Raw genomic sequence first — 24,872 nt, 5'->3', positions numbered from 1 at the left:
AAATGTGCTGACATTAAAAATCCTCACATAAGTATGCTGTATGTTCTTTCAGAGCCAGCCAGCCCTGGTCCTGACTCTGATACCACGATGGAAGTAGACAGCAGTGATGTGAACAGCGATAGCAGTCGGGGTCTGGATGATTCAGAGGAACCAACCACACCAGAAGACAAGATCTTCTTTATGGACTCACCCTTCATGGACCGCGAGAAAGATGAAGAACCTGTGAAGACCATCAGGTATATGCTTTGAATAATAAATATCTTTTGAAGAGTTGAGTTAAAGCATAAAGGAATAGTTCACCCAAAAATGAAAATTCTATAATCAAATAGGGTTTCCAACTTGTAGGACCATTTTTTTTATGGTCCCCAGGAGCAGGGTTGAAGACGTCTGACATAAAACACGGAGAGCGTCAGAGTTCACTTCTCAAACTGATTTCATTTCTCATGAGAGAGTCGCCATAATTAAACTATGCTGACGGTTAAGAGACTGTTATGAAAAATATCATAAATTTAATTTAACACATTTACAAGGCAGGAATAAACAATGCCGTTGCCACAAACGTTTGAGATTGATTTATTATTGATGCAAGTGAATCACCTGAATTTAACTCATTTATATAGGTTCACAAAGAGGTTAAAAGAAAAAATGCAAGTTTAGCCATTTTAAAAGCTTTAAATGTTCTATGGGGGGCATTATATAAACGTAATGCAATGCAATAAAAACTACAGAGCTTTGATCATAAAAGAATTTAAGAATTTAAATATCATCTTATTAAGACATAATATTGGGAGATATGGAGCGACACTGACATTTATATTCATTTGAGTCAAGTAGTCTGTTATACTGTTATATAGATCTTATTGATTTACATTATAAGCTTTCAGAATTTCATCTTACTTTTAGGCTATATAAATATCATATATGAGCCATAAAAGCCTGATGTATCAAATATGATACTCTACAACAAACACACATACAATTTTATTTATTTATTTATTTTTGGGGGGGATGTTTTTGCTTTTAATTTGGTGCAAGAGACACAGGGGGAGTAACATTACTGTGTCAGACATATGTCACTTTGCTCATAGCTGATTGGTCCATTTTTGGTTAGCAATTTCTTACCCTGATTAAAATCTGTTCCAAGGCAGGTTAGCCATGTAGTGTAAGTTTCACCTCTAAAAACCAATCCATATTGAACCCAAAAAACCTGAAACTCAAACTAAACTTAAACTAAACCAGAAAATAAACTTTTGTGAAATAGGCCACTGGCCACCCTTTTCAAGCAATGTGGATTGGGGCTGTCAAGCACCAAAATGTTATATGCTATCTTGTCTGAGGATCATAACAAAATTGGCTTTGTAAATAATTCATTTTTAGCTGAACTATTCATTTAACACCTGTCTGCTACCAGAATAACATGTTCCCTTTCGAGGGAACTCCTCTCTGCGTCAGTTGCTGAAGCTATGTGGATGTGTCCCACGGAACCCGGTGTCTGACGCACGTGTGAAATCACACCTATCTTGTTGTCTGACGGCAGTCATATGACACCTCATGGAGTCTACGTTACATGTCATCATCTTCTTTGTCTTCAGGAGGATGCTTGTTTGTGTGCTGTGTGAAAGAAAGTGTGTTTATATGTCTCACCAAAAGAAAAAGAAAGTATGGCAAGTACAAAGCTTTTTAGAAAGTGTGCATCGCCGTGTCCGTGCTTCATAACGCCTGGCGATGCGCACAATCTATGCATTTTTTTTGTTTGGGAGCAGAGCATGCATGTTTAGCCTTTGAGGGGGCTAGATGCACTCATTGTGACCAGTTCACAGTGAGGAAGCTCCGCTCTCGCTTGGCTCTTTTTGTGAGATATTGGAGCCAAGCTTCTGCGCCTCGCAGTTCCAACCCCATGTCTGCTGAGGTGGAACTAAATGTGGAGTACATAGAGGTGGATATTAAAAGTAAGTCTGATGAGTTGGTGGAGCGTATGACCTGCGACCCCAAATTAAGTTTAAACTGGTCTGGTGTGAAGCAGGAAGTCGCTCGTGGCCAGTTGATGAGCAATTCCTGTTGGGTCATAAGTGGCCCTATCCGGTGAGCCTTCCATTTCTCTCGGACCGGCACACTGAGGTGATGGGTTCATGGTGGAATCCTTATTCATCTTGGGTAGTTACCTCTGTGCAGCTGAATTATTCGAATGTGGAGGGACTATGCAAGCAGGGACATGTGAGTATGCCCTGGGTTGAAGAGAACCTCACTAGCTATCTCTCGCTTGGGTCGGCATCCTCACTAAAGGCTCCCGTCTTGCCGTCTAAGCCATGTCAGACAACATTGCAGCTGGTGGGCAAGGCATATGCCTTGAAGACCTTCTGCTGTTTACTTTTTTTTGTTTATCAGTTCTATCTAATAACGTACTAGATAGGACTGTTAAACAGATCGTAAACTAATGAAGACAGAGAATGGGAGCACTGTGTGCTCACGCTCTGGTGTTTTCAGCGCCGTCAAATCAAAAGTCACAAAATCAAGCGTGGCTTACGTCACTTCAGAGTTCCTACTTCCGGTGCAAATGCAACCAGGAAAAAGGCCCTAGGGGAACACTTAGTTCCTTTGTGAACTGCCCTGGTGGCTAGTTCCTATACCTAAGTTCCTATAACTACCTGGTGCAAAAGCCACTTATGAGTATAAAGCCTGTCATGTGATATTGAGTGTGGTCTATGTTGCACACTTGTTGCCCTCCACAGTTTTTCAGATTGGGGCTTAAACCCCTTCAAGGGTAAGTTAGTATACTCATTGTATACTCATTGCAGAGCTAGACGGAGGAATGCTGACATGGACCAAGTCGCAAGAAGCGACCCACTCTCATCTTTTGCCCTCCCCATTCAATCAGATTGGGGATGAGCTGTGCGCCTTTGTAAATATCTGTAAAGTTGAGTTTGACAGTTAAAAATCTGTCACCCTCCCCAATGCATCGATTGCGGGTTAAAGCAGAGCTATGTTCCCTGGCAGATATCTCTATGAGAGCTTGATAGGTGGAGCTGACGTGAATTAAGTCGTTAGAAACGGCCCACTCTCTCACATGTTACCCTTGTAACAAACCCAAACTTTAATAATAGTAAAAGTGTTCACAGCACGCTTCGAGGACATAGGGAATGAACCTGCAGAAAAACATAGTACTTACGACCTTAAACCCTTCTTTAAACTCATGGCATTGTGTACTACATCACGGAAGATAATGTTTTTTGGACGTACGTCGAATGCGTATGGCTGTCACACCAGAAGCTCGTTATTTTACATTATAACGTTTTAAATAAGGATATTTGTCTTACACAAATGCATCGATTCACTTCAGAAGGCCTATATTAACCCCCTGGAGTCGTATGGATTCATTTTTTTTATTTTATTTTTTTTTATGGATGGATGCTTTTTTTTATTTTTTTTTTTTCAAAATCTGGGCAGACATTCACAACCATGATAAACCTTGGAGGACTAAGGATATTTTTAAATATATCTCCGATTGTGTTCATCTGAAAGAAGATAGTCATATACACCTAGGATGGCTTGAGGGTGAGAAAATCATGGAATAATTTTCATTTTTGGGTGAACTATCCCTTTAAGCTGGGGTGTTAGTGGCCGGTATGATGATATGTAGAGGTGCTGCGAGCAACTCCATACTTCATGTGTCAGTTGGTTCAGCTGCTGGACGTAGTACTGTGGACTTGGCTGAGGTGTGGTTTTAAGATTGACATGATTTCACACATGCCTCAGACACCGGATTCCATGGTACACGTGCCCATAGCGTCAGCAACTGACGCAGCGTCTCGTTCCCTTCTCAGGGAACTGGGGTTACATACATAATCCTAAGACGTTTTCCAAGATTTCCGTATCAAAGTCCTTCTTCCTCAACAAAGTAAAGTGAGACTATGCAAATTTACCAAAGTTCTGTGTTTTTCTTGATCACTGATCCACATATTGATCTTGATCTGATGTTTCTCGTGTCTCTTTGAAGCCCATCTACCAGCACCAATATCCCACTGATGCGTGTGGTTCAGTCCATCAAGCACACCAAACGGAGGAGCTCCACTATGGTCAAAGAAGGATGGATGGTGCACTACACCAGTCGAGACAATCTTGTGAGATTTTATTCCATATTTACATGTAAAGCTGCTGCTTTGTTTATTTATGTGATGTATGCACTGGTAAGAAAGCATATGCTAAGGGAATAACTGTAATACAATGTGGATGAATAACTAACGGAAACTGCTGATGTAATGTTAGAGTCGTTTTAGGGAATTGGTTTGTTTCACAAACTGGTTCAATAATTTGAGTCATCATTCAGTAATCAGTAATGTTCCCACACTCTTAGAAAGGATGTGTAAATGACTCAAAATGTGTTAAATTCTTACACATCAATGGGTGAGTTTTGGTACAACACTTGTGAAAATTGACTAAAGATTTAACACAGTGAATGAGTCAGGAAGTGAATTAATTTCACTTCACCTAAAACTAATTCTGTCATCATTTACTTAACCTCATGTTGTTTTAAACCAGTATGATTTTCCTTTTCTCTGAAAGACAAAAAAGATATTTTGAATGTCCTATTTGCAGTTACACATCATAAGTAACATAAACCTTCGTCTTATACATCTTGAGGGCATCAAATCAATTTGCATTAGAGTAAATGGGCTATATGTGTTTGCCCACAACTTTCCTGAGTTTTGAAGTAATTTAAATCTGTTTTGTCCTTAGAGAAAGAGACACTACTGGAGACTGGACAGCAAGAGTCTGACTCTGTTTCAGAATGACTCGGGAGCCAAATTTTACAAAGTAAGAGTTTTACTCATATAAACTAAATGTAGTGTTATAATTGCTGGGGTTCATGTATAAATTATATTCTCTAGTGGTTGAAAAATATGACATTCATGTATATATTTTAATGTCATTGAGAACAACCTTTAGAGTGACACTGGAAATTATAATATTGCTCATATACTTCTAACGAAACTGATTATGCTGCAGTCCATCTTTGATCTTTTAATGTCAAAATATTATAATTAATTGCTCATCTAGAGCATTGCAGACAGCTAAAGGCAGCAGTATTTTCCCCGCTCATAAATACCGCTGAGGTCTCTGGTAAGTACCACAGAATGCCCCCTCCTCCTCCTCTGCTTCAGCTCAGCCTAAAGCCATTTAGAAAGAGACAGGAAGTGCATCAAATACAGCATGAATTGATATGGTTATTGCAATTTTATTGCTGTATTGAACAAACCAATATCATAACTTTTTTTCTGAGCCTTGAATGGAATCACTGGATTTCTGTATTGCATTATACAGTATGTGTTTGTACAGAATATGCTTGCTTAAAGTAGTGGTAGATCATTTAATTCTACTTCTCATTTTCTCTTTGTACATTGTTCACTCGGAAATTACTAGTACTTTTCACAAAAATTACACATAAACAGCAAATAATACGTTGAATTAAACATTACATTTTTAAGACAAAAATAACATTTTCTTGTTAAACATACTCCAATACTCAATACTTTTTTTTTTTTTTTTTACAACTTTGAAAAATCATTTTTACAATATAGCCTGTATGCATTTTTACTGTATAGCCTGTATTAAGTATTTAAATATTTAATATTTAAGACTTTCGTTCATCTTAAGAACACAAGTGAAGATCTTTTTGATGAAATCTGAGAGTTTTGGTAACATTTTGGTATATTGTACTTATAGTAGGGGTGTAACGGTTCGGTACGGGTTCTATACAGCAGGGGGGAAGAAAACTAAACATAAAATTGCTTCTTTTTCTTCTTAAACAGTGGTTTATTGAACAAATTGTGTGTCTCTCTCTAAATAAATTCAATTATATTTAACATTTTCTTAAGGGTAAAAAAAATTTCTCAGCTAATGCTGTAGACTATATACAGGGAGCCCTTTCTTACACATTACTATAATATTAAAGGTTACAATTAACAACAGAGCCAAACTATTACATTCAGTTGCTATTTATTTTTAGATATAATAATCAACACTCAAAAAAAAAATAATAATAATGTAAATTGCACATAAGGCAGGTCTTGCATTAACTTCTAAATCTAATTATAAAATTATTACTCCAATTTTTTAAATATAATCATTTACAGGGTTACTGTCATAACTTATTTTCATGACAAATTTATTTAAACATTTAAACATATATTAAATAATCAAGACATTACTAACAGGTAAAGTAAATATAATGAATATATAAGCTAATATATATTGTATATATGTTTAGTGAAATGCTCCCCTCTAGAGTTCATTTCTCTCATGAATTAACATGCTTTGGACACTAAATGACTTACCTGAGGTAAATGTAATGCTATGTGAGATATTATTCTCAAGCTGCTTCATTGATGTTTTTCCACGGTTGAAACACCAGTTAAGAGGTTACATGTCTATGCATATACATATCTAGGCTGCATCCGAAAACCTAGACAGCTGACTTGTTGCTTCGCTGCCCTATCAGGCAATGACTTTGCAGGCAGCGTTTGCAAACAAAGGCACCTCACGAAACTGATTTCAGACAGACTTCTGAGGCAGCGTAACAGTTTAATGATCTACAGCAAAATAGCGTGAGCTTTGGTGAGAACTAAACAAATATTTAGTTACTACAGTAGTAATTTCTCGCTAGAAATGACAAAAAGTGGAAAATGATGGTCAAAAATGTACATTTACACACAAACTGACCAGCAAATGCAACTTTTGGACGCCATCTTTATTTTTCTAGCTCAACGGTCACAGAATGAAATGCACAGGATTGTGGGATATCAAAGGCAGCAAAAGATACATCTACGCTGCCTTCAAAAATTGATCAGATGAAGGTATCTCAAGAAACAGGAAGTGAAGCTAACATTGGATTCGGATGTACCTTGATGCCTTCCTACCTTGAAATGTGTCCTCCGAAGGCAGAATTTTCCAGTTTTTTGGACGCAGCACTAGATTTTCTGTTCTTCTTCTTCTGCTCTTTTTCCTGTTGTGTTGGTTAGCAAACAGCATTGCATTACCGCGCGGGCTGTGGCTGACTGTATTGGTCGTCTAACTGCATGCACCAAACAGTGACGTCCGTACCATACAGTTCGGGATGAATACATGTACCATTTCACCCCTGACTTAATAGTGTTCATGTTGTATTGCAAAGTGAGGATACGGGTAAGGTTAGGGACAGGTTTGGTGGTATGTGTAGTTTTAAAGGTGGGTTAAGGTGTGAGGAAAGGTCAACAGTGTAATTGTAGATGTAATTGACCGTTCGCAAAGACCCACCTCCTTTAGTAACTGTTGCTATGTCCGACAAGCCATGCCGCTCTCACTCCACACATCATGTTCTCACACTGAAAAATACATCGCGGAGCAAAGAGGACACTGACAATGTGTCGACAGACAAGACAGAGCAGGTTACTTTTGATATGAAACAAAGTCTCAAATTTCAAATTTTGTAATTTTTAAAGAAATTTAAACAAATACCATTTTGTGGCTCTTTAATGAGTAATGACAGATCGCTGTAGTGCCACAGATCAAGCGGCTCATGAACCGATCATCTCTTCCTACTAGTTAATTTATATCATCAAATAAACATGAATGAACCACATTTCAACCACAGAAAGACGTCAGTACACATCATTTCTCAAGTTCAAGTCCACCAATGTTAATCTACTAACTCCCCTGACTGCTTTGTCGGACAGAATGACGGATTCGGCATTATGATTGGTTAGATCGCCTGTCAATCAAACTCCCGGCGAAGGGTCAATAACAGAAATGAATTACAGATGTAAATCCATGCAGGTATTTTTTTAAAAAAACAAGTACAGTGTAAAAAAACATGTATGTACACAATAAGTGAATTGTATCAAATTATACATTTTTTAAATGTTAGTACATAGAGGTTAAAAAAAAAAAAAAAAAAACGTAAAGTGGGTCCAGACTTTCTATTCATCAAAGAATGCTGGCAAAAAATGATCATTTATCAAGCAACACAACAGCAACCATCATATTAGAATGATTACCAAAGGATCATGTGACACTGAAGGCTGGAGTAATGATGCTGAAAATTCAGCTTTGCCTTCCATCAAATAAATGCAGATTTCTTCAAAAAAAAAAAAAAAATCGTACTGACCTCAATATGAATGACTACCACTGGGAATTGGGCTTTGATTACATCTTCTTTAATGTGCGCACATCTGTGGATGTGAAGGTCATATTGCCATAGATTTAAAATAAATAAAAAATAATTTTAATGCCCTTTTGTTTTTCTTTAAGTACATGTGTGTTTCTGTGAATGTTCCTGTATTCCCAGCTGTAAAACTAAAGTCAGGAAACCTCACCACCCTGGGTGAGACTTCAGGGTGTGTTTAAGTCTGTTTTACACACCACTTTATTATCGTCTTGGCGCTCTGCTCGGGTCTTAAACTCTAAAAGAGATACTACTTCTTTTAAGTTTTGACATGAATCCATATTCTAAGAGAGATTCACCATTATTGAAGCACTACATTATTCTAAAGAGTAACTCAATCAGTTTGGTAACAAAGACCATTTGGCTTTATTGTAAAGTTTTTCTTAACCAAATTGATTGTGAGGTATAAGAAACACACACTTCTCAGCACAATGAGTAAGGTATATGATCCCCAAAACAACCTTATGCTTTATACTTAAAGTACAGCGTGAGACATGATCGTGCATTTGATTTCCATCTATAACTTAACAGAACCAGTCAGATTTGCACATTTGGAAATCATAGTGTTCTCTCTTTTGAAGATTGAAGCCCTCTACTTTTGGTTTTTGGGTAGGGGGGTTTCAGGCCTTTCTCAGGATAACCGCAGCCCACCCCCTTAAGTGTGACCACCTCCTACATAATGTTTCGGTGGCTAGAGTGAGACTTGCCTACACACTCATACACGTATGCACACGAGCGCTTCTGCTGTACTGCTCTGTAATCATGGAGCTCTTCATAGGGTTGGGTCACATGATTCACCCACCAAACCACAAGCACTTCATCTCATATTCAGAGAAGACCGCAGGCGCAGCTTTCGCTCTGATTGGCCACAGCTACTGTTTTTCCTGAGAGCAAGTTTGGGGGCTGAGCAGAAGGTGGACTCTTAAGAGACTGTCATTATCAGACTTGGCACATTAGGCTTTGAATCGTCAATGAAGATTGACACTGAACTCTGGATGGCAAACTTGGGCTGCATTTGTAGATGGTGCTATTTTTGACGTGATAAGGACAATTTGATAAGGAAAATCTGTTTGATCTGGACGAACCACATAGACTTGGAAAAGAACTTGGAGTGACCGATCTTTACTTCTCATCAGCAAGACACCATAGAGTTGATGAACTCTGTGAACTCTTCGAGCCAAACTTCAAACTAGACTGGAGATATTCAGCATCACAGAGATTAATTTAATGACTCATTTCCGGACTCAAAGCAAATGCGAGGTTGTTTAATTGTTTAAACGGTCTTATCTAACTGTCAGTGAGTCAGCGTCTGAATTTCTGACTCATTGTCTGACCCACAGGAGATTCCCCTGTCAGAGATCTTGCAGGTAGAGGTTGCGCATGACTTCAGTAGTTTAGCCCTGGGGGGCAATCCACACTGCTTTGAGGTCATCACAGCCACCATGGTGTACTACGTTGGGGAGAACACTGGCGGCCCCCACCTCCACATACACAACCCTGCGCTGGCGGCCGGCGGTGTGGGGCTGGAGGTGGCCCAGGGCTGGGAGAGGGCCATCCGCCAGGCCCTGATGCCCGTTCCAGTAACACCACAACCCAGCGTGGGCGCCACTGCGGGACAGAATAAAGATCACAGTGAGTAGTAAAGTCTTCAAAAGTCTTTAAAAACATGTGAAGTGTTCATACTGCTCTTTTCCATACAGTTAAAGTGGTTGCCAGGTTTTACCATCAAGCTCAAAAAAGAAGTCCATATGACTAGAGCACTACAGACAAAATTATTTTCACCTAGAAATTGCTAGTTAATTTCACAAAGATACAGTAACAATTAATTATATGTGAAATTTTAGAGTAGAAGGACTGAAATAGTGTTTTCTTGTAAAACGTACTCTAATAATCTTAGGGCCAGATTTACTAAACAGGGAAATTAGCGTCAGAGCACAATTCCAAAAAAGTGCTGATGGGAGTGAAAAGTTCTGAGCATGATCTACTGACGACGCACAAATTAAAGAACACGGACGCAGACGGATCATTTCCATAATGACCAAAGCAATCTACCAAGAACAGCACAAATTAGCGTCTGGTTTAAGAAATGCTTTTTGGGCAGTAAATAATAGTGAAAATAACAGTAAATTGACCAGTGCAAACCTTGGTAAATCACCTTGCATGATTCATTTAAATACTCTCCTCTCATAAATTTTGCATCTGAAAGGGAAACTCCTACAGATTCATATGCAATAAGGTCAGCTACAAAAAATACTGTCCATGCACTCATTTTTCACTGCACATCTTTAGTAAATCCTGACAGTAGTATTTTAACGCCAAAAGAGGGTTTGCTCTGGTGCGAGCTGATAGTAAATCTGGCTTAGTTTTCTTCACAACTTTAAAAAAATATTTTTTTTTTAAGTTAATGTTCCAAGTTGTACGACAGCCTTCTGTGAGGAAGAGACCAAAATTTAAGTTGTCATCTATGCACATAGATTTTGTGTATCTGGCACTTCATGACACATGAAATTTCTTTTTTTTTTTAGACAAACTGTCCCTTTAAGACTTGTTATGAGACTGAGTTCTACAAACATGTTAAATGAATAGTTCACCCAAAAATGAAAATTATCCCATAATTTACCTCAAGCCATCCTAGGTGTATATTATTTTATCCTTTCAGCTGAACGCAGTAAAAGCTCAAAAAAACTCAGAAGTTCCAAAAAGCGCGTCCAAGTTTTAAATGTGGATATTTTTTGTACAAAATCCAATCGCTTCACTTCAGAAGGCATTTATTAACCCCCTGGAGTCGTATGGATTACTTTTATGATTGATGGATGGGCTTTTTTGGAGCTTCAAAAACTCTGGCTCTATTCGATTCCATTACAAAGCTGGGAAGAGCCAGAATATTTTTTAACATAACTCTGATTGTGTTTGGCTGAAAGAAGAAAGTCATATACACCTAGGATGGTTTGAGGGTGAATAAATTATGAGATAATTTGCATTTTTGGGTGAACTATTCCTTAAATAAAAAGGTTCTGTTCAACATTTTGGTGCAGATTGATTCTCAGTTGTTTGTCAAAGCACTATTACACACCAACAAAGATAAAAAGGGCAAATCAAAGATCAGTTGATATCTCCTGTGTGCATTAATGCATTATTTAATCTACCGTTCAATAGCTGTTGTTTTTTTAAAGACATTAATACTTTTGTTCAGCACAGATGCATTAAATTGATCAAAATTGACAGTAAAATGACTATTTTAAATAATTTCTGTTCTTTTAAATTAATGTTCTATCGTCAAAAATCCTGAAAAAATATTATCCACAAAAATCAGCAAAAAAAAAAAAAACTGTTTTCAACATGGATAATAATAAGAAATGTTTATTAATAATAAATCAGCATATTAGAATGATTTCTGAAGGATCATGTGACACTGAAGACTGGAGTAATGATGCTGAATAAATTACATTTTAAAATATATTCACATAGAAAACAGTTATTTTAAATTGTAATAATATTTTACTACATTAATGTTTTTACTGTATTTTTGATCAAATAAATGCAGCTTTAGTGAGCAGAAGAGACTTCTCTCAAAACATTAACAGATCATACCAACCCAAACTTTTGAACAGTAATGTTACCTTTATTGCTACTAATTGATTATTAAAATGCTGTACACTCACATGAGATGAAGGCCTACATTTGGAAATCTAAAATGTTCAAACAAGCAGTCATTGATGAGACATATTGTGATTCAAGAAGATTCAAGAATGCACTTTTTATTTGTTTTGTATGAAATGGATTTAAAAAATGTGGCAGCACTTAATAAACAAAATTCATGCATCTACGTTGATGGGTGTCAAAATAAAGCCCAAGACAACAAAAAAGAAGAAGAGCAAGTGAAACAAAAACAAAAATGTACTGAGTGCACCTGTAATGTAATGGTTGAACGGTGACTCTCAGGCAGATTTGCAGCTCTCTTCTGGAGAGTAAACAGCTGAGCTTTAGTCTTTAATATCCTGATGAACCTCCATTTAATTGTGTTGAGAGACAGAAGATTAAAGAGGTTTGACAGGTCTGGATTAATGAAAGCTGTTTAGTTATGAAACAAACACACTTTTAATTCAGTATTCAGAGGAGATTTCAGCCCAGAGATGAATGACATACTTAATTAAGAGTTTGTCTGAAGACAAGCGAAGCCAGGGCAAATCCATCCCAACAAATAATCAGAAAAAACACCTCTAGAGAATTACTATGTCTAGCTCACCCTTTTTGTCATTCTAGTAATGTGCAATTTATTATATATTTCAGATAGGATTTGCTTAAATTATTCTCACATTTTGCACAGGCAAACAGGACTGTTGAATATGTTTCAGCAATCAAACTGATAAATGTCCAACCTTAGGTCACATAATAATTTGTTGCATGTGTTGGATGTGATACTAATTAAAATGAAATATTTGTCTGCCTCATATTTTCCCACATACAAATTTGAACTCATATTACCTATTATGAAATGCCAAAGCTAATCCAAATGTCTGTATTGTGTTTTGTGTGTGTGCGTGTGTGTGTATGTATTGCAGAGGAACTGTCCATCAGCATTTCTGTATCTAACAGTCAAATCCAGGAAAATGTGGTGAGTGTTTGCCTGTGTTTACCGACAATATTTCACAACTACAACTCTTATTATTCACACTTCTGCTTGTTTGGTTATGGCCACGGTCAAGTCAAACCACAAGAAAACTGTAAAAAACAGAGAGGAAATTTGGGGTTATTATTCATGCATTTAACTGTAGACTGAGAAATTGGAATTGGGTTGAATGTAATGGTGAAATTATAGTGGATTTTAATATTTGTAAATCTTACGACATTGTTTGCTTTGTCTTTAGGACATCAGCTCAATCTATCAAATCTTTGCTGATGAAGTGTTGGGCTCTGGACAGTTTGGCATCGTTTATGGAGGTACAGAGGAAAATGAAGTATTCTTTATTTTTTATATATATATATAATATATACAAAGTCTGTGAATCCGCTGAGCTGGTCCTCACTCTAGATCCAACTCCTCCCACTTTACATATCTCTAAACCTACCCATCTCCACCCCCTGGATCTGGATCCAACTCCTCCCACTTTACATATCCCTTAACCTACCCGTCTCCGCCCCCTGGATCTTGTGTGTTCTGCAGTGAGGGGCTACTGAATCCGCTGGCCACACTGAGTTCTTTTTCGTGCTTGAACAGACAAAAACACACAAAATTATGCCAAAATGCCGCTTTGTCGAGTATCCTCGTAACCACAGTCTTGAATGAGATAAAATGTGTTAAATGAACGTAAAGAGTATAAATAGGATGTGTGTCAGATCCGCGTCATGTGTGTCTGGCCTTAAAGTAACAGCAGCCTAATAAACCTGCTGCTGTCTGTCATTAATGTTAATCAAAAAACAAAAAAACCTGTGTATGAGAAGAAAGTGTATGAAAGATGGGTTCAAGCGTACTACAAGTAACTAAATACATTTTTTTTAATACAGAGATAGTATGTTAAAAGCACATTTTAGTTCATGGTCATGGTGTCTCAAAATAGCACAGTAGATGTTCTTTTACTAATGAAATTTTTTTAGTATATTATTACTTTTAGTATATTTTAGTATATAGTATATTATAATTTTTTAGTATATTAAGTACAAAATTATTAAAGTACGCAAAAATAGAGCACTTTAAGTACATTACGGAAGTGTACTTTTTTTCACCTGGGTGTCTGGGTTTCTTTTGTAGGGTTTATAAACAGTGTGCACTACTTGTACTATTTATGATATACACTATTTACACCAAATACATTCCATCTTAATTTTGAACTATCTTTAGTTTTATCACTTAAAGTCTTTTTTGCTAAATATTTTCCTTAAAATGTGCTTGTGCTGCGTTTCAAATGATTTTTCTATTCTGTTTCAAGGGAAACATAGAAAAACAGGCAGAGATGTGGCCATCAAAGTAATAGACAAAATGAGATTCCCCACCAAACAGGAGAGCCAGCTGAGAAACGAGGTTGCCATTTTACAGGTGATCAGTGTTTTTAATGTGATTATGGAGAGATAAGAGTTGTGGATATGAACTCCACCATGTTAATGACTTCCTTAATGCATAATGATGGAGAGAGCTGTTCTCTTTAATATATTCTTTTACTTACAGAATTTGCACCATCCTGGCATTGTAAACCTGGAGTGTATGTTTGAGACTCCAGAACGAGTCTTTGTTGTCATGGAAAAACTCCATGGTGACATGCTGGAGATGATCTTGTCCAGTGAGAAGAGCAAACTTCCAGAGCGCATCACCAAGTTTCTGGTCACACAGGTTAGCTAATACTTTCCTCTCCTCCTATCCCTTCAAATCAAATTTCTCCCTGTTTATCTATTCTGAAGTGCATTTTGTTTCGACGAGGCAGTAATCTGGATCTCATCTAGAGTGGCGAGTCTGTGGGTTGATTAGAGCACTGGGGCCCCCGGGGCCGTGGGAGCTCATCCATTAGCCATGGATCTAAAGCCACAGAGCCGCTGCGATGTGGTTAAGATGCTTCTGTCTGCAGTGTCAGGAGCCAGTGTTTCTGTGAAAGTAAATGGAAACAATGAATGATTGTGATTCCACCCTCATAGTCAGTGACTTTGCTTTTTGGTTTAAACATTGAAAGGAACGATTATTGTTGTTGCTATTGTTGTCCATTTTATACCCTGCACAACCCAACTATGTTCCTTTCAAAGGTTTGGGTTTGGTAAGATTTTTTAATGTTTTTGAAAAATGCTTCTAATTCTCACCAAGGCTGCTTAAAAAATACAGTAAAAACTACAAAATTGTAAAATATTACAACAATTTAACCATAACTGTTTTCTATGTGAATATATTTTAAAATGTAATTCATTCATGTGATCAAAGCTGAATTTTCAGCATCATTACTCCAGTCTTCAGTGTCACATGATACTTCAGAAATCATTCTAATATGCTGATTTGCTGCTCAAGAAACAGTTCTTCTTATTATTGAAAAATGCGAAAAAAAAATTCAGGATGTTTTCGATAAATAGAAAGAAAAAAAAATATTTGAAATATATATGTATTTTTAATTATTTGTAAAGAAAGTCTTTACTGTCACTTTTGATCAACTTAATGAACCCTTGCTGAATAAAGATACTAAATTCTTTTTAAAAAAAAAAAATGCTACCAACCCCAAACTTTTGAATATAATGTAATATGAGATCAGAGAAGGTCCTAATGGACATGAGTTTTGTTTTAGGTCCACGGTTCCTACGCAGTATGGAAAAGTATGGAATTTTATTTACAGGTCTGGATAAATATGGAAAAAAGATTTGAAAAATATTTGTGTTTCCAGACTTTTGCCCCTATAAAATTAAGAATTTCTAAAGGCCAATTCACACCGCACAGACAGACGCCAACAAACAGACAATTAACTTGGCCATTGGATTTAAAATTTTATGAATAATAACTGTCATGTTCACACTGCCCCAACAGACACCAACAAACTTTGAGACAGAATGTCTTTATGTGTCATTCGCCTGAAAAGAGGTGTACAAAACGAAAGAGGTTGTGGCTGAAGCTGTGGTTGCTGCGACGGGAAAGACGGGGAGCGTACTGCAGTTGAAACTGTTTCATTAGAAAGATTAAGTACTCCAGTTTCAATATTTGTTCACTGTTTATGATAAAATTTGGTTGCAGTGACAGTAATTTCTTAATTTATGTCAGGAGTGCAAAATATTAAATTGGTAACTTGTGATATTTTAAAACGCATTCATATTCAGTCGTGTCTGCTGTGGTTTATTTATGTTCACACAGCTGAACAGCGTCCGTTAGGGTTTTTAGTCCAAAAGTGCGTATACTTGGAGAAATAATCATATATTTACACAAGCTAGTTTAATATAGACAGAATCATCATTTCCGACCATTGGCGGCTTCCTGCGCTGTCTGTTTGTGTTTTCACTTCCCAGAGAAATGTTTCTATGCATGAAACATGAAGCTAATAAACACACGATTAGAACAGTATATAATTTGTATGTGATTTTCGTGAGGTTTGGGGCCAGATTTACAAACAGCTTGCGCCAGCGCAAACCCTCTTTTGGCGTTAAAAAACTACTGTTGGCATTTACTAAAGACACGCAGTGCAAAATTAACGCTGAAAAGGCGTGGACTGAGTTGTTTTTGCGGCTGACCTTATTGCATATGCATTTGTAGGAGTTTCTTTTTCAGACGCAAAATTTATGGGAGGAGAATATTTAAATACTAATTACTAATGTTTGTGCTAGTCAATTTACTGGTATTCGCGCCATTATTTACGGCCCAAAAAAAAGCATGTCTTAATCCATTTTGCGACATGGCTGCAATTGTTGCTGTTAGGAGGAGACACCGCAGAGAACAGAGAGCGCGTCTTAGAAGGGAGAAAATATTTTCCACTCGTATTAATTTCTTTGGAATGCCAGAGAAAGACGTTATCCAAACATATTGTTTGCCAAGCCATGTTGGCCTATATATATATGTATATGTATATGTGTGTGTGTGTGTGTACGTGTTTGTCAGATTACATGTAACAAGTGTGTCGACCCGCACCTGATCAGCTCTGCTTATTTGCGACCCAACGCTAATTTGCGCTGCTCTTGGTAGATTACGTTGGTCATTATGTAAAAGATTTGACTCCGTCTGTGTTCTTTAATTTGCGTGTCAGCAGTAGATCACGTACAAAACTTTCGACTCCCAGCGGCGCATTTGTGGAATTGCGCTTTCACGCTAATTTGCCCCGTTCAGTAAATCTGGCCCTTGGGGTATTTTCATGTCAATAAAGGATGTTTATATTAGAATACGTCAGAGTTTGTTGGCGTTTGTTGGAAAATCACATCACACTGTTTAGACATTCCAAGACCTGACAAACCTGAAAACAAACCCAGACCAACGGTGACAGGGGTAACGCACTGAATCCAACAAACTCCAACAGACGGCGTTTGTCTGTGCAGTATGAATTGGCCTTAAAAATAAACTTGTCATACAAGCAGAGTGTTTTCATGGCAAAAGTTTAGTGATTGTCAAACACAATTGAATAAATTCAAGGTGCACATTTTTACTGCGCAAAGCTCTTTCTTTTCTCATAAGCGAATCTCTTTTCAACTTCTCTAATCAAAAGCGTGTGTGCCACTCAAACCAGCAACAGATAAAGGGGCATACGATCATCTAAATCAGGCTTCACTTTGAGAAAGCCTGGAAAAGTATGGAATTTTGAAATGTAAAATGTGTAGAACACTTGTTAATCTTGAGCAAGCATTTTTACATTTCCTCATGCCTGTTTTACCTTTTACTGTGTTAAACTAACCTTTTTCTAGCACAGCATGAAACTCATGTGATGTTAAAAATTGTCACTGTGTGTTACTGGCTTTAACCCTACACTGCCAGTCCTGAAAGCTAGAAAGCTTGCTTACTGTCATATGAAACTTTTAGCTAGAATGCTTTCATAATGGGAAGAAATAAAATTCTCAGATTTATTCAATCAGACAGAGCAACAGGACAGTGTTACAAAGTTTATGTTGATGAAAATCAGAAACAAATCAAAGGTTTTTCTTGACATTTGAAGTGGATACTGCATTGATGGCCAGTTAAAGCTTTTAAAAACACCATGGAATTAAGTGACTGCTTTACTGTCATAGATCCTTGTGGCTTTGCGACATCTCCATTTCAAGAACATTGTTCACTGTGACCTGAAGCCAGAAAATGTGCTGTTGGCGTCTGCGGAGCCGTTTCCTCAGGTAAACAACAGTGAATAATCCATGTTGTCCTTGAGAAATTACAATATAACAACACCAAATTCACAAAGTTTGGTTGGTGAACCTCTAAAGGTTTTCAAGTAAAGTCATTTTATGGCAATATAGGAGTATACTGTATGTATGAGGATAAAGTTGGATGCACCTGGTACATGCATCGAAAAAAAAGAAAAAGAAAAGCTAATAATAATAATAATAATAATAATAAAAAAAACAGGTAAAATTAAAATAACTAAATACCTTAAAGGGATAGTTCACCCAAAAATGATTTGATGTTTATCTGCTTACCCCCAGGGCATCCAAGATGTAGGACTTTGTTTCTTCAGTAGAACATAAATGATGATTTTTAACTCCAACCGTTGCAGTTTGTCAGTCGTATAATGCATGGTAATGGGAACTCCATCTATAAGAGTAAAAAAAAACATGCACAGACAAATCCAAATTTAACCCTGCGGCTCGTGATGACATATTGATGTCCTAAGACACGAAACAATCGGTTTGTGCGAGAAACCGAACAGTATTTATATCATTTTTTACCTCTAAAACACCACTATGTCCAACTGCCTTGAGCATCCGGTGTGTGAGGTCTGAACGCGCTCTGATGACGGAAGTGATCGCTCGCACTCATTGAAGTATAAGCGCGAGACATCACTTCCGTCATCAGAGCGCGTTTTCAGACCACAACGGTTGGAGTTAAAAATCATCATTTGTGTTCTACTGAAGAAACAAAGTCACCTACATCTTGGATGCCCTGGGGGTAAGCAGATAAACATCAAATCTTCATTTTTGGGTGAACTATCCCTTTAATATAAAAATAAAACACCAAAAAAAAAAAGGTGAAATATTTTATTTGTTTACCTACATGACTTTTATTGAAATATTAACTTTTCAGGGGATAATTTATGTAAATATTTCAGGCCAAATGGGTTGGGCTTACAAAAAAAAGTTTGGAAATCACTGTAACAACACATGACAAAACTAGAGCGCTTGCTCTTACCTTCCAGGTAAAACTGTGTGACTTTGGGTTTGCTCGGATCATCGGGGAGAAATCTTTCCGGCGCTCAGTGGTGGGCACACCAGCGTACTTGGCCCCGGAGGTACTGCGCAGCAAAGGCTACAACCGTTCCCTAGATATGTGGTCAGTGGGAGTCATTATCTATGTCAGTTTGAGTGGCACCTTCCCCTTTAATGAGGATGAGGATATTAATGACCAAATCCAGAACGCAGCTTTCATGTACCCACCAACACCCTGGAAAGAGATCTCTGCAGATGGTAAGTAGCTACTTTCTAAAAAATGAACCTGTTTTCTCACCACCACCATGTTTTTGTTCCAAAAAACCCAGGATAAAATAGTTATAAACGGGTCTTAAAGGCATTAATGCATGACTTTGTTTTACAAACGACTGAGGATAAGGTGTTTTTCATTTACTTTACTGCGTGATTTCTATCTTTTGCCACAGAGGAAAGGGAGAGATGTGTAGATGTGTGTCAGACAGCGAGCAGACTGTCCACCCCCGTGTGTGTTTAGAATAGTTCTTTCCGCCCGAGACCTGAAAGATTATACCTGCCTCTCCCAATTTCAGCCTGTCATACTCCTCTACAACACTATAAATGTCATTTTTCTGTCTCTACATTTCACATCATTACAAATTTAGTTTTATAGCTTGGTTTATTTTTGTGGGAGCAATTATACTTCAATTCATCATTACATAAGTTTAATTTATAGGTGAACTGTGTGTGAAGAAACCCTTTGTTTTTTTTCAGAGGGTTAAAAAAACCCACATAAAACTGTGTGTTTTCTTCACACAGTTTTACATTTATATTACTGCAGTTTTATATTACTGTATTAATTTGATAAAAATTACATTAAAACATTTATAATGTTGCAAAATATTTCTATATCCAATAAATGCTATTCAGAATTTTCTATTCATCAAAAAATCCTTTAAAAAATGTACTACAAAAACTTTAATGAGCACAACTGTTTTCAACATTGATAATAATAAAAAATATTTCTTGAGCAGCATATTAGCATAGATGATTTCTGAAGGATCTTCTGACACTGAAGACTGTTGCTGAAATTTCAGCTTTGCCATCACAGGAGTAAATTGCATTTTATATTTAAACATTAAAATAAAAAACAGTTACTTTAAATGTCACAGTATTACACAATATTTCACAATATTACTGTTTTAACTATTTATAAAAAAAAAAAAAAAAAAAGGCAGCCTTGGTGAGCAGAAGAAAAAACCTGTTGTTCACAATCTACTACAGTCCTTCTGTCGTCTGATTGATTACTTACTGGACTGAAGCAACTTAGATTTACTTGATTATCCATACATTATTATTTTTAATATGATCCATCAGGCTTTTGAGGAACGTTTATTTGTTCATCTCTCAATAAAAACAACAGAGCTTTGGTCATAAAACTAAGCATTTAAATATTATCTCACTAAGGCATATTATTGGCAGATATAGAGTGACACTGATATTTATATGCATTTTATGTAAGTAGTCTGTTATAAATTTATAAAGATCTCATTGATTTATATTACAAGCTTTTAGAATTTCATCTTTTTGGCCATATAAATATCAGTAAATGCACCAAATTGCATTTTTTGCTCAGTTTGGTCCTCTGAATAAAATTGAGGTGTATGTATATATATATATATATATATATAATGGGAGTGTCTTTTCCCAAAATTTTGTATGTGTGCAAATTGTATAATATCCAAAGTACACATTTCTAGTAATTGTGCAGTTAATTCTCATATTGTGTTTTCAGAAAGTTTTGGAATATTTTTCTTCTCCCTAAATTTGTCACTACTGAAACACAATGAAAAATAATTTAATAAGAAAGGTTACATTGACCTATTAACATTTTGTTTACATCTACCTTGTAAATATAGTTTTTGCTATTTTTTTTAAAATAGCTTTCACAGGTAAATCAATAACAATTACAATTTTAACAATATTTCAAGTGTAATTTATGAGATTTGTTGTATTTTGAATCCAATTTTTCTTTGTAAAAGGCATAAAGTTAATCCTACTGATTTAAAAGTTAAGGATTCATTCATTTGAATATACATTGAACCAAACACCATCATAACATCTTAGTTGATAATTCAGTATACTTTATTTCTGACAAAACATCCCATGTTTCGGTCGTGACTGCACATTTTCGGTAGTGACAGTAATGTGTTGGCATCCAGCACATCACATTACAGAATTTTAACTCTCATACTAAAACATATTAAAATACTAATGATTTGCATAACTGTACTAAAATTTTGTTTATTTCCCCTAAATAAATGATTATGTGTTCCCTTTTGTCACTACCAAAACAATGATGACATTTCGGTCGTGACTGTTTCGGTAGTGACAATTTTAGATATTTTTGAGCCTAGCTCAAAGATGATAATCAGCACATGGTTAGCTAGCACAGTTGTGAACAGTTGTACACACATATAAACTAAATTTTATGGAATAACACCCAAAAAAGTTTGCTTAATTGCAGAAAAAGGTGTTTGTTAGTGACGTTCCTTAAAGTTGCACACAGATTTTCAGACTTTTGAACACATTTAACTCAAAATGATGGTCCTATCTACTATGAAAGAGAGACTATGAGAGGGAGGGACACAGGAATATTTCCTGATCAAAAATGTAGAAGTGTAGTTAAAATCAGTCTCAGCCAATGGACTAAAACATACACTGTTTCGGTAGTTTTTTTTTTTTTTTTTTTTTTTTAACTTCACTTTAAAAAAAAAAAAAAAAATCAAAAATATATTTTTAAAAATAACAATCATTCTTGCACATCTGATATGTGATATTCTCTCTTTTATTAACAGCACACTCGAATAAACTTTTTTTTCCCTAAGTGTACAGATTGCTCTTTTGGTAAATGCGGCCTGGAGCTATAATTTTGTAACATCCTAATCATATATTTGAACTCCACAGCTACAGATCTGATCAACAATCTTCTCCAAGTCAAGATGAGGAAGCGTTACAGTGTGGATAAGACCCTCAGTCATCCATGGCTACAGGTAAGGAGTCCTGGAAAATGACTTTTCTGAACGTTTTATTATAGCTTTATACCTCAACCTGTCCATGTTTGCGCTGTCCCAGGACTACCAGACATGGCTTGATCTGCGAGAGTTTGAGACGCGCAGAGGGGAACGCTACATTACTCACGAGAGCGATGATGCACGCTGGGAAAAGTACGCTTACGAGCACAGTCTGGTGTACCCTAAGCACTTCATCATGGCTCCAAACCTGGATGATATGGACGAGGACCCCTAGTGGCCACATGAGCTGAACTAAAATCCGAGGTCATTTGAAGGCAGCAACCTGTTAACGGTCTGTCGCTATGGAGACTGAAACACATCAGCAATCTGAAGCGGACGATGAGGAGAGCAAACTGTCACAAGGCCAGCGAGGCTGAGCGCTCTCTGGATGTCAGCGAGTCATGGAAACTGTGGATCCACACTGCTAATGAAGATGACGCTGTTTCCATTGGGAGTGCATTCAGAAGTCTTAATGACTGTTCTTTTCCAAAAGGTGCTGTTATGTTTGTTCTTATCGAGGTGTGTGTTCACTATGTCAAAAACTCACGTTACAGGATAGTAACAGATGTGAATGAAGTAAACAAAACACATTGGAGAGAGCGATGTGGTCGTTTATATTAGTGTTCACAGCCTTTCATTTTGAAAACATCAAACTGGAACATGCATTTTTTAAATTCCTATTCTTCTATTATTTTCTCATTCATTTTACAACATAGCAGATTGAATGATTTCAAAAGGGTTGGTTTTTTTTTTTGCACTAAACAATACAACCACTGCAGCTGGTACAATTAAATGAATTATGAGAGATAACAGCACACCATTCTTCAAGAACAAAGAAGATCGGCGCTTGTGTCGTCGAATACAACGAGAACTACACTTAAGCTACAGTACGTTTGAACTCTGAATAAATGTGTGAATTGAATCTGCCAGATGGAATGGGAGAGATTATCTTCCGCGGACCAAAGACATTTGCGTCTATCGTGACTCTTGTTCTTACATTGTTTTAGAGCCGTTGTCTTCACCAGCATTCTTTACAGAGCCAATTCTTTTTATTTATTCCTCATGCTGCAGTCTTAAAATATAATACCAGCGAAGCAGTGCAGAAAGATGTGTTGGTCAAAAGCCTACTGTGAGAAAGCTTTATGATCTATTAGCGAAGCTCTTTTTAATACGAAACATGTAATGTATTGAAAATAACTGCTAACAACTTTTATTAGAGAAAGAAGATGAACAGTGTTATGTTATATTCTTTTTTTTCTTTTTTCTTTTTTTTTTTTTCTTTTTTTTGTGGTATGTACAGTACCAAAGAATGAACCTTTCTAACTATGAATACCAGAACTGGAAAATCTGAAAAAAATATTTTCGGTAATGGAATTTTTGTTGTAAATACTACCTACAATATTAAAATAAAGCTGGAAAAATTGGGTTTCTGAATGTAGGCAGTACATTGTACCCACATCCCCCTACACACACACACACACTCACACACACACACACCCTTGTGAGAAGTAACAAATATCCTGGTAAAAGAAGCCATTTCTATGCAGTTTCTTTTCACTGTCCATGTTCATTTCATGAATTTCATGTTCCGTACACATTGAAATTTGGGAGAAAAGGATTGAGGATTCCTTTAAATCATTGCATCACTATGTTGCCGCTGGATTGGCAAGTGTCAGTGTTCTGTATATTTTAGTACATACTGATTCAATAAAAAAATATACACTCCATGTGTGTGGGGTGATTTTTCAGTTTTAAGGTTTTGGATTTGTCCCTTGTTAAGGAGAGATTTGACATTGCATTTCTAAAAGAAAATTTGCGTATATATTGGTGGGAAAATACTATAGGCAATTATATTGAGGGACCTGGGTCATAACCTTTCACACATGTAGCCCTTTCTGCAAAATTTCTGTTTACAGATCTTGTGTGAAGAAGACTTTCTGAGAAATACGGGTAAATCAGTTCTGGAAATTTGCCAGGATGAACAATTGTAACATTACCAGTAAATTGCCAAGTGTGAACAAAGCATAAGGCCAGAAATATCTAATGCTGCAGTCTGGCATTTTTCCTCTTTGTCGCCATCTCTGTTTGAAACCTGCGATTGCAGTCAAATGCGGAACTGTTATCGTTACGTGCGTTGTGCATCGGCACGGCTCCTCAGCGGATGAATCTAATATTTGCTGTCAATCACTACACTGGTGTGGATACTGTACTTCAGAATCGCAGATTCTACGTCTTGAAAGTATGACCAATATAAGAATTTTCACTGGAAAATGTTATCTGAACAAGTAACTGTTAAGTAACATTTCTGCTACTTTTGTTCTGACCAACTGAGGAAAAAAGATTTAGGCTTACAATAAATCGTGCTGCGAATGATGATTAAATCTAACGATCGCTTAGCTCGGATGCTGATGCTGATGATTGTCATTTGGACCTTTCTAGGTTACAATCCGTCATCAAAATGATAAGTTTAATTATTTCAGGTGCTGTGAGAACAGGCTATAAATGATCCGCTACAAGCAGCATCCTCACATGATAAAGCCGACTAGCATGGACTCCTTCCTTTCTGTTTACAGACGTGACGTAACGATAGACGAACTTCTGCATGCTCGAATTTCCCACAATAATCCACCAGGTCGCTCTTATTATTAATTTTGGATAATTTTTAACCAAAAAAAGTTACGGACTGCAGCTTTAAACATAAGTATGTGAATGTAGCTCTGAGTTCTTAGCCAGTCTGTAATTGCATTCAGTTATAAGTTTCTAGCGATGCAATATCCACTTTGCGTGTTGTTGTGTTCAAGTATTGCCTAGTTCAAGTAAGTGCACTCGTC

At 36.7% G+C, this 24,872-nt stretch overlaps 1 protein-coding gene across 2 annotated transcripts in view; it reads left to right on the top strand.

Moving 5' to 3' along the window:
• prkd3 (protein kinase D3) overlaps positions 1-23,766 on the top strand; it is a 74,096-nt gene extending 50,330 nt beyond the window's left edge. For both annotated transcript variants that reach the window (XM_051868390.1, XM_051868389.1), the window contains exons 8-19: positions 53-236; positions 3,995-4,118; positions 4,735-4,812; positions 9,538-9,829; positions 12,760-12,812; positions 13,066-13,138; positions 14,125-14,231; positions 14,361-14,522; positions 17,864-17,962; positions 18,982-19,249; positions 21,935-22,020; positions 22,103-23,766. In XM_051868390.1, coding sequence (XP_051724350.1) covers positions 53-236; positions 3,995-4,118; positions 4,735-4,812; positions 9,538-9,829; positions 12,760-12,812; positions 13,066-13,138; positions 14,125-14,231; positions 14,361-14,522; positions 17,864-17,962; positions 18,982-19,249; positions 21,935-22,020; positions 22,103-22,276 — 1,700 coding nt within the window. In that variant the 3' untranslated portion in view covers positions 22,277-23,766. The remainder of the gene's footprint in view (positions 1-52; positions 237-3,994; positions 4,119-4,734; positions 4,813-9,537; positions 9,830-12,759; positions 12,813-13,065; positions 13,139-14,124; positions 14,232-14,360; positions 14,523-17,863; positions 17,963-18,981; positions 19,250-21,934; positions 22,021-22,102) is intronic.
• The last annotated feature ends 1,106 nt before the right edge of the window (positions 23,767-24,872 follow it).

Source organism: Ctenopharyngodon idella, chromosome 17, assembly GCF_019924925.1.
Source record: "Ctenopharyngodon idella isolate HZGC_01 chromosome 17, HZGC01, whole genome shotgun sequence".
NCBI lineage: Eukaryota > Metazoa > Chordata > Actinopteri > Cypriniformes > Xenocyprididae > Ctenopharyngodon > Ctenopharyngodon idella.
The sequence above is the reverse complement of the archived record's forward strand: the minus strand, read 5'-3'. Positions and strand labels throughout refer to the sequence as shown.